Source organism: Ruditapes philippinarum, unplaced genomic scaffold, assembly GCF_026571515.1.
Source record: "Ruditapes philippinarum isolate M1 unplaced genomic scaffold, ASM2657151v2 ctg13715_1_1_1_1, whole genome shotgun sequence".
Taxonomy (NCBI): domain Eukaryota; kingdom Metazoa; phylum Mollusca; class Bivalvia; order Venerida; family Veneridae; genus Ruditapes; species Ruditapes philippinarum.
Genome location: NW_026865439.1, coordinates 66,786 through 82,490, shown reverse-complemented (window position 1 = coordinate 82,490; position 15,705 = coordinate 66,786). Strand labels below are relative to the sequence as shown.

The 15,705-nt window shown below is 33.1% G+C and overlaps 1 protein-coding gene across 1 annotated transcript in view; it reads right to left on the bottom strand.

Annotated features, from left to right (window-relative positions):
* Positions 1–13,006: 13,006 nt before the first annotated feature.
* LOC132729006 (uncharacterized) overlaps positions 13,007–15,705 on the bottom strand; it is a gene marked incomplete at its 5' end in the record, with an annotated part of 37,278 nt that continues 34,579 nt past the window's right edge. Inside the window, one exon of the mRNA XM_060714730.1 lies at positions 13,007–15,049. Within this exon, the coding sequence (XP_060570713.1) occupies positions 14,929–15,049 (121 nt within the window). The remainder of the gene's footprint in view (positions 15,050–15,705) is intronic.

The window sequence follows — 15,705 nt, the reverse complement described above, 5'->3', positions numbered from 1 at the left end:
CGTCAAACATAGTTGATTTTGGCTTGTCATGATGCAATGAAATACTTTAATTACGGCACACTAACACAGTTCTCGTAATAACGTTTTGAAAATGAAGTTTAATGTGTATGTTCATGCGGAATTAGATAGAAAAAATGATGATGTGAAACAAGCGAAAATGTACGTTAAATTCTTTTAAAAAGAATGAAATTGTATGTGTTTTTTGTCAATGATATCACAATGAATGATTTTCCGGCAGATGCTCTCACAAACAAACAACATTACATTTATTGATTGATTCATTTTAATATACGATTGTTTGTTGTTTGTTTGCATGTGTTTTAACGGCACATAAACACATAACTGACCATACCGCTTAGAACACAATTTTTGTTAACATAAGAATAATAAACCATGCTTATAAAATGGGTTTGTAACTTTTTCACGCATGAGCATATTGTGAAAAATGGCGTTTCAATGACCTGTTAAAAGTTCACACTGCAATGAAACTATGTAAAATGCTTCAGTACTAATGAAACTTGGCGCAAATCTTGACTTGACAATAGTCTCTGTAACAGCATGCTCAATTTTAAATTTCATGTTACCATGGCAACGGGGGGTGGGGGCGGCGTTCAAAATTGCCAAAAATCACTATTTTGCATTGTTTGTTTTTCCATCAAAATGGAGATAGATTAAAAGGCTTTTCAGCGTTGGTTACACGTTACCTTACGATCGACGTGAACCCATTTTAAGCCTGTCACATCTCCAAAATTTTCTTGGCGATGAGGGGGATACCGCCCCCTTCAAACCCCCAAAACAGAAGAAGGCACATCCCTCTTCTGGCAAACCTTTGATATATCTATTTGATAGGGGAGGGCGCCGAAAATGTCATCACTTTTTAAACACCATTTCTAAAACGAAAACAAGTGCTTGGGGTCTGAATAAAGGGTTTTTTCACTTCTTGAGGCCTCAAAAAAGGGGATGAAAAGGCGCTAAAAGATGTCCATTTGAAGTAACTAACTAATTTACATGATCTGTAAAATACGAAGCTAGGGAGTCATAGTTATGTAGAGGTAACGATCGATCGGTAATAAGTTCGATGTGCGAGACTTTTTTAAAATTAAGAGAAATAAAGAATATCTATGGAACGCACAAAACGACAAAATTGAAAATGAAGTATGGGAAAATATAAAAACGATGTCGTGAAACAAGCAAAATGCACACTTGAATTTCAAATTATTATGCTCCCACTTCAAAGAAGAGGTGGTATATTGCTTTGCATTTGTCTGTCTGTCGGTCCGTCGGTCCGTAGACCAAATGGTTTCCGAGTGATAAATAAAGAACCCTTAGATCTAGGAACTTCAAACTTGGTATGGTGATTGATCATAAACAGTAGATGACCCCTATTGTTTTTTGGGTCAAGGGGTCAAAGATCAACGTCACATTGACCTTGTTAGTAAAAACTGTTTCCGATCAATAACTTAAGAACGCTTTGGCTTAGGAACCTCAAACTTCTTATAGTGATTAGTCATGACCAGCAGATGACCCCTATTGATTTTGGGGACAAGAGGTCAAAGGTCAAGGTCACATTGACCTTGTAGGTAAAAACGGTTTCCGATCAATAATTAAAGAAGGCTTAGGCCTAGGAACTCAAACTTGGTATGATAATTGGTCATGACCAGCAGATGACCCATATTGATTATGGGGTAAAAGGTCAAGGTCACATTGACCTTGTAGGTAAAAACGGTTTGCGATCAATAACTAAAGAAGGCTGAGGCCTAGGAACTTCAAACTTGGTATGATGATTGGTCATGACCAGCAGATGACCCCTATTGATTTTGGGGTCAAGGGGTCAAAGGTCAAGCTCACATAGACCTTGTAGGTAAGAACGGTTTCCGATCAATAACTGAAGAACGCTTAGGCCTAGAAACTTCAAACTTTGTTAGTTGATTGGTCATGACCAACAGATGAACCCTATTGATTTTGGGGTCAAGATGTCAAAGGTCAAGGTCACATTGACCTTGTAAGTAAAGACGGTTTCTGATCAATAACTAAAGAACGCTTAGGCCTAGTAACTTCAAACTTTGTATGATGATTGGTCATGACCAGCAGATGATGTATGAAAAATCTGCAAACGAGTTAAGTTTTACATTTATTTCACTTTTAATACTTTGTATTTCGCTTGAAAAATTATAGAGTGAAATAAGATAAGCAAACAATTAAAGTTTTATCAACGTTTTCAAAATTCCTTATTCTCAAAATATTTCTACACACGGTAGTTCAACCCGCTGGAAAAGCCTTTAAAGAACGTTTCTATTGGAAACTCGGAGGCGAAAAAACAATTTAACCACCAAACATAAAGTCCAACTTTATAATAATAATTATATTTTTTCATGACGTGTTAGAATGGAAATAGATATTAATTCTTCGTGCATTATTGTATAATAATGCACGTTTTTCGTTCAAATGCTTTGTAATTAATCACTCAGGCCTATCGGCCTTCGTGATTATATTACTACGCATCTGAACTCAAACCGTGCATTATTCTACAACAATGCACTCAGAATTGATATCTTTTTCCTAAGTAAAATATTGTGAATTGAACAAAGAAATTAATTGACATATTGCAAACGGTGCTTGCAATTTCATACGATCCACGTAAATTACTTAAAAGAGGTGAAAATATGCTGCAATACCCCTTCCTATGTTAGTAATGAAGCAGAAGTACAGGGATGTATTCTGTATTTAAATTAGTCATTAATCATACAAGAAATGTAAATTATAAATTAAATCTTAAATCTTTTTACTGTTCTTTTACATTTTTCTCAAGATTGTATTGAAATAGTTTAATTAGCTCATCTGGAGACATGTAGCTTTAAAGAGCTGAATTGATTTTATATTGGTTATCATTTATATCGATATGCTTATTACATAATTTCTGTTAATATCTGTATAAAATGTTGAATAATAAGGGATATGTTTGCGTTTCAGGGAAATATTCAATATATTTTCATGAAACATGATGAAATTCAATATATTTTCACGAGCCAGAAAGGCAAGTGAAATACCTAGAATTGTATCATGTTCAGTGCAAATATATTTATATTTCACATAAAAGGAAAAATAAACCTTTTTATTTAGTTTAAATTTCAAGAATACAAGTTGTTTACGAATACACTTATTTGCCATGCAGTTGCAATTATACGTAGCGCAGTAATGCATTGATTACTAATTGGCGCATGACGCGGTTCAAAGTCAATGCACAATTTTTAACTGTCTTGATCAGAAAAAAACATTACCATATAATTTTTGAGGATGAATTGAATAGCTGAAGATACTCTTTGCAAAGGAAAAACATCTGATTAAGTAGTCCTTAAAGTAATTATGGGCTTTGGCTCCGCTCACATATTTATTTTTTTATATTAATATGATATATACAATGTATTTGGCTGATATAGCACCATATTTCATAGGTAAAATTAAATAAATTCTTTTATTTTTCCTAATACTGGAAATTGTTTAAGCGACACTATTCCAGTTTATTAGCTCACCTGTCACAAAGTGACAAGGTGAGCTTTTGTGATCATAATTCGTCCGGCATCCGTCCGTCCGTCGGTAAACTTTAACGATTCAAACTTCACATGAATGTCCCTTTGGTGATCACATATAAAACTTTGTAAAAAGAATTTAAGTCCATGAAGAACTCTGGTTGCCATGGCAACTGGAAGAAAAAAACCCAAAAAAACCCCAAAGAGCTAGAGCTTAGAAGAAACATCTTCTAGTGGATGTCTACCAAATTTGTTCAAATAAAAGCCCTGGGATCAAAATTGGCCCCACGCCGGGGGTCATTCATTTTCCTTACTTTTATATATATATAGAGTAAAACTTAAAAAAGCTCTCTTTAAAGAATCCAATAAGCTAGAGCTTAGATATTAAGCATGAAACATATTCAAGAAGGTGTCTATCAAGTTTTTTTCAAATAAAAGCCCTGGGGTCAAAATTGGACCCACCCGGGTGGTCATTGATTTTTCCCTATATTTGTAAAGTAAAAACTTAAAAAACTTCTTTAAAAAACACAAATAGTTAAAGCTTAGCTACAAGGAATGAAACATGTTCTAGTGGGTGTCTACCAAGTTTGTTCAAATAAAACCCATTGGGTCAAGATGGGGGGGGGGGGGATCATTGATTTTCCTCATATGTAAACATCTTTTGGAACCGTTGTTTTCCCTTAGCAATAGCAACCAATACTGTTTTACGATGAACTATTTCAGATATACCAACTTTGTGATATCAGTTTAAGATTAAGATTTTATATCTGCTTTTGTTAATAGTTTACAAAATTACTTTTTCCTTGTCATGGAGAGTTTCTATATTTAGGTGAGCGATTTCAGCGCCATCATGACCCTCTTGTATAAATAAACACCTTAAAACTGGCCCCCATTTTTATCTGGAGCGCTATACTATTTTTTTTTAAATATGTATTTTTGTTACTTCATTGGTTGAGAAAAAGTGCAGTGCCCATCATAATGTTTAGTTATTGCCCTTATTGTTTTAAAAATGTACGTAATGTTCATTTAAAGTCTGTATTCTTTGTATAACACAAAATGTATTTATGTTGTAGACTGGGAACTTCAAAAGTATTTTTGTTCTTAAGATGTCCAGGACTTTTCAATGGTGATTTTTCTTTTGAAAATGTCCTTTGAAGTCATTTATAGTTTGTTTTCACTTTTAGAACATTAAATGTATTTCAGGTATACACTTGAAACTTCAATAGTGATTTATGTTTTGAAAGTGTCCTTTGTTACATTTATAGTTTGTCTTACTTTTAAAACACAAACTAAATTTGAGATATAAATTTGTGAAAAGGAGAAGTTTAGTGGGCAAGAATGATGATTTACCATTCGTAAGTTTTGAGTTATTGCACTTTGGAATTGTTCATACTTAACCATTTTGTTATAATTTTAATGTATTGTTATTGCACTGTTTCTCTTTTGCATAACTTTTGACAAGAACTTATTTCATCAAAACCCTTGGAATTTTTTATTGGAAATTTCATTTAGAAATAAATCTCCAACGATTATGCAGTTGACAAGAATGTCCACTCTAATACCTTTTTAGCTCACCTTGCACATAGTGCAGGTGCGCTTTTAGGATGGCCAATCAAATGCGTCCGGCATCCGGTGTCCGTCTACATTTTATTCAAACGACATCTTCTATAATACTACTTGGCCAACATTAATGAAACTTGGCAGGAATACTCTTTGTATGAAGCTCTATCAAGATTGTTCATAGAATTCCATTCAATGCTAAACTCTGGTTGCTATGGCAACTAAAAGAAAAAACTCAAAGGTTCTTATACTTCAAAATGGAAAGGGCTAGAGCTTAAATTTTTCTCACAAGGCATGAGCTTGTTGGTTTCTACAAAGTATATTCAAATTATGGTTTAGAGTTGAAAACTGGTCTCTGTTTTGGTGGTTAAAGGTTTTTTTTTATTGCAAGATTATATAGACTGTCTTTGTAGGGATAAATTGTATTTTTGTCTCAACAGACATTGTTATGAGGATTTTTCTTTTAAGCATTAGAAAGATGAAAATGTTGTTGAATGTGAATGCTAATTGAAAACAAAGTCAATCAGAATAGCCCAAATTTCAAAGCTACAGTGAAGTTGATTCCCCATTCAATAATGGATTCTTCCATTAATTTCGTAACACCATCAGAAAGGAGACTGTGTCATATTGTTAACTAAGCAAGAAGCTTATAATTTACAAATTACCTAACCTTACAATAGTTATCAATTTAAACTTGAAAATCTACTCTAAATGACTTCCCAAACAGTAATTTCTGAAACATGAACATGATTCGTGAAGAAAAATAACACAAGAAAAAACTAATTTGACTCATGAAAATTTATGGCCAAACAGTCTGCCACGTGAAATTCTGACCTTCCTGAGATCCCTGCTGTTTGTTGTTTTTTTTATAACATTTTAAAAGATTTAATTTTATGATTAAACCTGTGTAATTAGCCACTCATGTGAACAGGAAGAAGTTTTTGTAGAAAGGGGTGTCCTAATATGATAAACCACAGATGCTTGGGGGTTAGATCCTGTCCCCAACATGATACCCCTGAGTAAACACTTTTATCAAAAAAAATTTTAATATTAAAAGAACTAAATGGATATCTGGTACAACTGTAATACTGGTTTTCGAAAATTTTATATAATTATATGCAAAAAAAAAAAATACTGTTTACCATCATGTATTGAGACTTGATTCCGGGCAGGCAGGCGAATTGGTTGGGCCATTTTTGGTCACAGTTTTCTCAGCAACTACTCTACAGAACCTATTTAGTATACAGCATTAACACATTGTCACATACCATGGGATTCGATTTCAGGGCTTTCACTCATCCACTTCATGTTTACTGACTTAGTTAAATTCATAATAATGGTCAATGGTAGGAATTTTACGTAACAATTTTCTCAGCAACTGCGTCTTATCACAGCCTCTTAATATTTGGTATACAGCATCAACATGTTGTCACATACAATGGGATATGATATCAGGTATTTGGCTCATCCACTTCTTGTTTGATGTCTTAGTTAATTTTTTGGCATTAATTGTAAATGGAAGGAAATTTCCGTAACAGTTTTCTCAGCAACTACATAACACAGCCTCTTGATATACGTGGTAATGTGACTGATTAACATGTAGTCCCAAGTTCAGGTCTATCGCTTATCCACTTCCTGTTTACCGACTTTAAATGTTCGACACTAACGATGCACGCCTCCAGATGAGCCAAAATATTTCAAGAAAATGAAAATTGAGAAAAATGTACTAATATTTCAAGAAAGGTAAAAACAATCAAGATCAATGTTGAATTTTACATGTTATTTGCGATTTAAGACTGATTTTGCAGATATTTATTACCATATTTCTACTGCGGTACTAACGCAGTAAGGGCCATTTTTTTGCACATTTTGACCTCTTTTTGGTTATTTGCATGGATTGTAAGTGCCAATTGCAATATGTAAATAACTTTATTTGTTCACCTCACAATATTCTATTGTCAAATACATTATCAAAATTTTCATGAAATTTAACATGAATCTGGAGGCGTGCTGCTTTAATGGTCAATGGTAGTAAATTTTTGTAACATCACAGCCTCATGAGTCATGTTATTTGGTATATAAATGCAACCCGGCCATTTTTGTCTTTGACCTATTTCTATGCCTACACAAAGTGGGGGGGGGGGCATATAGTATTGCACTTGTCCGTCCATCCGTCCGTACGTACGTCTGTCCGTACGACTTGAAATCTTGTGAATGCAACTCCTCTGAAACCGGATGGCAGATTTTGCTTAAACTTCCAGGGATGAACAACCTTAATGCGTAGATGGGAGTAAAGGAATGATTTTTTGCTGCGACCAAATTTAACAGAATTATGGCCCTTTGTTGAATTTTTCACTATATACCATATAGAAATTTTGTGAATGCAACTCCTCTTAAACCGGATGGCAGATTTTGCTTAAACTTCCAGGGGTAAACAACCTTAATGTGTAGATGGTAGTAAAGGAAGGCAGCAAATGTAAGTAAAGGAAGGAATTTTTTCAGCGACCAAATTTAACAGAAAAATGGCCCTTTGTTGATTTTTTCACTATATACTATGTAGACATTTTGTGAACGCAACTCCTCTTAAACCGGATGGAAAATTTTGCTTAAACTTCCAGGGATAAAAAACCTTAATGTGTAGATGGTAGTAAAGGAAGGAATTTTTGCTGCGATTAAATTTAACAGAATTATGGCCCTTTGTTGAAATTTTCACTATATACCATATAGAAATTTTGTGAATGCAACTCCTCTTAAACCGTAAGGCAGATTTTGCTTAAACTTCCAGGGATGAACAACATTAATGTGTAGATGGTAGTAAAGGAAGGAATTTTTGCTGCAGCGAAATTTAACAGAATTATGGCTCTTTGTTAATTTTTTTCACTACATACCATATATATGTTGTCGGTGGGGGCATCCGTGTCCTTTGGACACAGTTCTAGTTATTGAAGTATTATCCAAATTTGTACTTCGCCTTGTTAATTATGATGTAATTGTTAAAATTTTCATGATGTAAACACACTACAGGGAGTGTATTTTTTAGCAACCTATACTTAAAAGAAAAGAAAAAAGAGGTATTTCTATACACTTGATTGCATTCCTGTTGCTGTTGGCCAAAACTTCTTTACATTTTACACTAACCTTTAACTAACATTAAAGAATTTTATAAACCTGTTGCTTGTTTTAAATAAGAAAAATCCAGTAAAGATCTATTCCTTAAGGTGAGCGATATAGGGCCATCATGGCCCTCTTGTCCTAGTGTTACCACAGGTCAGATAACCAGACCCATTCACAATGGGAAATATGCTTTCTTCCCCATTTTTTATAACATATTCCATTGTTTAATAATTAATGTTCAATGCTAATAAAATATTGTTTTCTATGTATTATATGATAATAAAATTATGCAACAATAGTCGAAGTTTGGTTATAATAATCGCCTGTAGTATGTGTACCCTGGTATTCAGGGATTGAGCTTTACTGGGAGAAATTGATATGTAATGACATCAGTACTGGGTAGTCAAGGAAATTGAGTCAATAATGATTTTATATATTTTACAATTTTCTTAGCAAGTGAGGTAAAATCAAAATAACTTGCTAGTATTTCATTAATTAAATCAAAAAGTTATAATAATGTTGATATATTAAGGGAGATGTTTACTAGACACTTAAAGATATTGTGGACAACGCCAATAAACATTCCGTCCTCACAAAAGCTTGCCTCTTAATTTTCATATAAGCCTAATTGATGAAGCATTCAGTAATAAAATAACTTGCCCAAGAGACAAGCTTTAAAGTGACTACACTGAGATTTTTTGACATGACTGGAAATATATTTGAATTTTGTTCCATTTGATGGAGGTCTAGACAAATAACTGGTGTGCAAAATTTAAGATCATTCGACCACTCTGCTTTTCCAGAATGATTTTCCTAAATGTTAAAAATGATTCAAAATTTATTTTATTTATTTATTGGTCATAACTAATGGATGGACCTCTATTGATTTTAAGTTTACTGGGGTCAAAGGTCAAAGTCACAGGGGCTTTAAAAGTCAAAATGGTTTCCGCTGATCATCTTATAAAGTGTTCATCACAAAGTCGTCATATTTGATTTAAATTATTGATTGGTCATTACTAGTAGATGATCCCTATTTAATTTGGGGTCACTAGGTCAAAGGTCACAGGGGCCTCAAATGTCAGAATTGCTTCTGCTGACTAACTTGAAAAGTATTTATCACAAAGTCTTCATATTTCACATATTGATTGATCATAACGAGTAGATGACCCCTATTGATTTTGAGGTTACTAGGTCAAATGTCACACGGGCCTCAAATGTCAGAAATAATACCGCTGATTATTTTGAAAAGTATTTATCACAAAGTCTTCATATTTCACATATTGATTGATCATAACGAGTAGATGACCCCTATTGATTTTGTGGTTACTAGGTCAAATGTCACATGGGCCTCAAATGTCAGAAATGATTCCGCTGATTATTTTGAAAAGTGTTTATCACAAAGTCTTCATATTTCACATATTGTGGGGCGTCCGTGGTCGAGTGGTTAAGGTAGTTGACTTCAAATCACTTGCCCCTCACTGCTGTGGGTTCGAATCCCGACAGGGACTTTGGATTCTTTCATGCGAGGAAGCTATCCAGCTAGCTTACGGAACGTCGGTGGTACTACTCAGGTGCCCGTTCGTGCTTGAAATATGCACGGAAGGGCATCTGAGGTCTTCCTCCACCAGTTAAGCTGGAACGTCGCGATATGACCTATATTGTGTCGGTGTGACGTTAAACCAAAAAACAAACAAACAAACAAAATTTCACATATTGATTGATCATAACGAGTAGATGAAACCTTTTGATTTTGCGGTCACTAGTTCAAAGGTGAAGGTCAAAGGGGCTTTAAATGTAAAAATGGTTTCCGCTTATTATATTGAAAAGTATTCATCACAAAGTCGTCATATTTCACATAGTGATTGGTCATAATTAGTAGATGACCCCTGTAGATTTTAAAGTCACTGGATCAAAGGTCAAGGTCACAAGGAACTTAAATGTCAGAATGGTTTTGGCTGATTAACTTGAAAATAATTTATCAATTAAACTTCATATTTCACATATTGATTGGTCATAACTAGTAGATGATCACTATTGGTTTTAGGGTCACTAGGTCAAAGGTTACAGGGCCCTCAAATGTCAGAATTGTTTCCGCTGATTATCTTAAAAAGTATTTATCACAAAATCTTAATATTTCACATAGTGATTGATCGTAACTAGTAGATGACCCCTGTGGATTTTAAAGTCACTAGGTCAAAGGTCAAGGTCACAGGGAGCTTAAATGTCAGAATGTTTTTGGCTGATTATCTTGAAAAGAATTAATCACAAAAACTTCATATTTTAAATATTGATTAGTGATAACAAGTAGATGACCCATATTGATTTTTTGGTCATTATGTTGAAGGTCAAGGTCACAATGGCCTTGAATGGTAATATGATTTCCGCTTTTTCTCTTGGTTACTATTTATCATAAAGTCTTCATATTTCACATATTGATTGGACATATCTAGTAGATGAACCCTATTGATTTTGGGTCACTAGGTCAAAGGTCAAGGTCACAGGGGTCTCAAATATCACACTGGTTTCCGCTCATTATCTTGGTTACAATTCATTGCAATATCTTCATTTTTCACATGTTGACTGGGCAAAACTAGTAAATGACCCCTTTGATTTTTGGGTCACTAGGTCAAAGATCAAGTCACAGGGGCTTTTAATGTCAAAATGGTTTCCGCTGATAATCTTGAAAAGTATTCATCACAAAGTCATATTTCACATATTGATTGGCCATAACTAATAAATGACCCACATTGATTTTAAAGTTACTAAGTCAAGGTCAAGGTCAGAGGTTGCTTAAATGTCAAATTGGTTTCCGCTGATTATCTTGAAAGTATTCATCATAAAGTTTTCACATTTCTCATATTGATCGGACATAACTAGTTGATGACCCCTTTTGACTTTTGGGTCATTAGGTAAAAGGCAAAGGTCACAGGAGCCTTGAATGGTAATATGATTTACACATATTACATTGGATTATCATTTATCTCAAAGTTTTCATATTTCACATATTGATTGGTCATAACTAGTAGATGACTCCTATTGATTTTGGGGGCAATAGGCCAAAGGTCAAGGTTACATGGGCTAAAATGTCAGAATAGTTTCCGCTTATTCTCTTGGAGACAATTCATCGCAAAGTCTTCATTTTTCACATGTTGATTGGTCTTATCAGGTTGATAACCCTTTTTGGGTCACTAGGTCAAATGAAAAGGTCACAGGAGCCTTGAATGGTAATATGCTTTCTGCTTATTATCTTGGGTACTTTTATCACAAAGTCTTCATATTTTACATATTGGTTGATTGTAATAAGTAAATGACCCCTGTTGATCTTATTGTCATTAGGTCAAAGGTCAAGGTCACAGGGACCTAAAAGGTCTGAATGGTTTTCGCTAATTATCATGAAAAGTATTCATTACAAAGTCTACATAGTTTACATATTGATTGGTCATAACTAGTAGGTGACCCTTGTTGATTTTTGGGTAACTACATCAAAGGTCAAAGTCACAGGGGCCTCAAATGTTAGAATAGTTTCTGCTCATTATTTTGGTCACAATTTATCACAAAGTCTTCATACTTCACATATTAATTGGTCATAACTAGTAAGTGACTCTAGGGTTAGGGTTAGGGTTAGGGTCAAAGGTCAAGGTCACAGGGGCCTTGAATAGTAATATAATTTTTGCTTATTATCTTGGTTACTATTTATCACAATTTCTTCATGTTTCATATATTGATTAGTCATAACTAGTTAATACCCCCTATTAATTTAAGGGTCACCAGGTCAAAGGTCAGGGTCACAGGGCCTTCGAATGGTTTAATGATTTTAGCTCATTATCTTGAAAGATAATTATCACAAAAATTCCTATTTCTTATCGTGATAGGTCATAAGCAACAGAGTATCAGTATTGCTTTTGGGGTTCCTAGATCAAAAGTCAAGGTCACAGCGACCTTACGTGTCAGAACGGTTTCCGCATATTATCTTGGAGACTTTTGATCACAAAGTCTTAATATTTCACATACTGATTGGTCATAACTAGTAAGTGACTCTATTGATTTTGGGGTCACTAGTATTAAGGTCAAGGTCACAGGGTTCTTGAATGCTAGTATGGTTTCCGCTCATTATCTTGTAAGCTATTTATCACAAAGTTTTTCATAATTCTATTATTATTATTATATGAAACAATTTAATCCAAACGAATAAACATCTTATCATTTGTATTACATATAAATGAATTTCATAATGATCAACCATAATCATATGGATTTGATTTCTGCAGGTTCGCAATCTGTAGCAGATAGTTCATTTTTTGTGTGGTTAACAAAACATGGACTAAAACATAATAATATTATTCTGTTAAATATAAGCCTTTGACATTTCGAGTATAATGCCAATAAATGTGAAATTGTTAATGAATAGAAATCTACTCGGACATAATTCGCAGTACATATCTTAGTGTCACAAGCATTGGCCTTCATCCTGATGGCCTGTGTCAAATCAAACTCTTTGTCTGATGAGATGTCTTAATGAAAGTGCTTTACAGAGCAATTATATACTTGTGATTTAACCGGTCCGGAAAAAGCTTTCCGATTCTGCTTTCAAAAAATTTTCATACAAAAATGCGTAAGCAGACGGCAAAAAATTATCTATTATCTTCACCCTTAATCTGATCTTCAATAATGTCTTCATACATAAGTTTGAATTATATGAAGAACAATTGAAGGAATAGGAGTTCAGAAAATTAACTCTTATAACCAAAATGTCCAGTATATTGTTTTTTTAAACTCGGTCTGACAAAGAAAACACAAGACAGTAGTTCTGATCTGAATTTTAATAAAGCAATACAATATACATTAAGCTCGACATATTTAATAAGAAATTTTTAAAGGAATCTACAACTTATAGTTCTATTTATATACAATAAATTGTAAACAAGCTAAAACACTACTAAGTATATCGAACAGTAATATATTCTTATTGTTGAATAGATGTAAACAAGCTTAAAACATAATATCTAAAATTAATACTAGTATATTCTAATTCCATTAAAACAGTAAACAAGCTGAAAAATATATCTAAAAGCAATGTTTTCTTATTTCAATAAAGAAGTAAACAAGCTGAAACATTATATTTAAATGTAATATATTCTAATTCCATTAAAGAGGTAAACACGCTGAAATGGTATACTTATTCTATTTAAGAGGTAAACAAGCTCAAATCTACAAATATTATATACTGATTATATTAAAAAGCAGGCCTTCAGATAATAGAAAAACTACCGCCCTACTAATTTTTCAAATCTCTCCTTAAAACATTATATAGTTTAAAAAAGATGAAATTAAATCAAAATGTTCATATTTTAACATTCTTGATCTGAAAATAAACAATTTGCTTTTCCGCCAACGAGAGAAACCTTCTTTCATTATACTACAAAAAAAATCTTTCATCCTGGATGTTTTCCGGTATCACGTGATTGTACAGGACAATATCGCGACCTGTGATACGGAATGCACAGACTGTGTGCGTATTTGAGTTAATTTATACTGGCCAACGGTTGTCCATATGGGCGAGTCCTCCAAACGGGTATTAGTCATTTAAGATTTTTGGAGGATAGTGCAAGATACAGATACAGAAAGATGCTCCAATTCCAGAAGCTTCTACTTGTTTTAATTAAGCCGGGCGTATCAAATGTTCACAGCTCATTTCCACATTTTCTTTGTATTAAAAAGCAAATATAAATTGCCAACATAATCTAGCAACATCTATATTAGAAGTTGAAATTATTTCCAGTGGGATTTTACAAATTTAGTTATTTATTGTGCATCAATTTTCATTTATTACTATCCCTTTAAATCAACTTATCGTACTTGCTCTAAGCAGGCAAATGTTTTAAAATCAACGTTACTTCCAAAATTTATTTTCATCCGTCACCTAGTACAACAGTTTAATATAATTTATGCTGACACATAAAAGCCACAAGAAAACATTTTGAAAAAGAAAAACAAGTAAACAATCACTTAACTGAAACTATTATTATGAATGTTGAACAAGAAAAAAAACAATCACCTTAGTGAAACTGTTATTATGAACAAGAAAAAAACACAATTACCTACGTGAAACTGTAAGTACGAACAAGAAAATAAACAATCACCTAAGTGAAACTGTTATTATGAACAAAAAAAAAACAATCAACTAAGTGAAACTGTTATTATGAACAAGATTAAAACACAATCACCTACGTGAACTGTTATTATGAACAAAAAAAATCATCTTAAAACAATCTGTTTACTGAAACTGTACTTATGAATTGTGAACAAATTAAAAAGCCAATGTCTTAACTGAACCTGTTAAATAAATGGTAAACAAAAACAAAAACAATTTTTTAAATGAAACTTATTATGATCAAGCAGATGTACTCATGCCTATTTTCATATCTGTTATCTTCTACATGTATATAATTATCTATATTATTAACTATATTATATTTTGAATTTTGTTCTTAAATTATTGAAAAGAAATTGTTGTGATTTCTTTTTGATTTTGTCCAATCCAAACTTTCCATAATCGAACATAAAACGCTGTTAAAATGAGACACATTATATACTTGTTGCAAAATATTTTAAATGAATTTAGTAAGTCAATACTATTATAAGGACGTGTTCGTTCTTTCGTCGAAAACTAAATGCATCAATAGAATTTAGATAACGTTGTCATTAATGGCTGTCAAAATCCTTTCATTCACTGAATAGCGTCCGAATGCGTGTCGTAACAATCGTTGGATTGACTAGACAGTGAGCGAATCATACATGTACCTACGTCTGAGATCTTCCCTGAAACTTCATAGGTCATGCACCGTTTCCTGATAAAATATAGATTAAGCGTGTTTACATACCAGTCGATCTTATTATGCTTTTGAACGGATCAAAGCTAAGATGTTAGTCAGAAAGGTTTAATAATTAAATATTAACACAACAGGACATTACCTGCTTATAATAACAGCTCCTACCATGTGCTTAAAAATGAAGCATTCCATAAAAGACGCCGCCGCTCACCGGCGTCGCCAATAATCATCGTTTCATTTAACATGTTTCATTTATTTTTGGTCATATGGCGACTTCTCAACTTTATAATAACAAATATATACAGGTTCCAAAAACACCTGATTTGTGACATTTGAAAATTAATGGCACAAAGAAGTACAACTGTATTTTCACTATATATCGTCATAACTGTCTTATTGTAAATCAGTTGGCTAAAACTAAAACATTTTAAAAATATATTTTAAGAATATAAAACAAAACTTTTGATATTCTTTCAATGACATCCAAAACAAACAAAATGGACGATTACTGACCATTTAATATTCAATTTCATGCTGTTACATCTTAACAATGTGAGTCAATATAAGAATTCTTACAATGTTGAATTTTTGTCTATGATACAATGGTATCATATCCAGTATATTTAATCTATGCACATCTTTACTCTGATCATTATTTGATAATAACAAGAAAC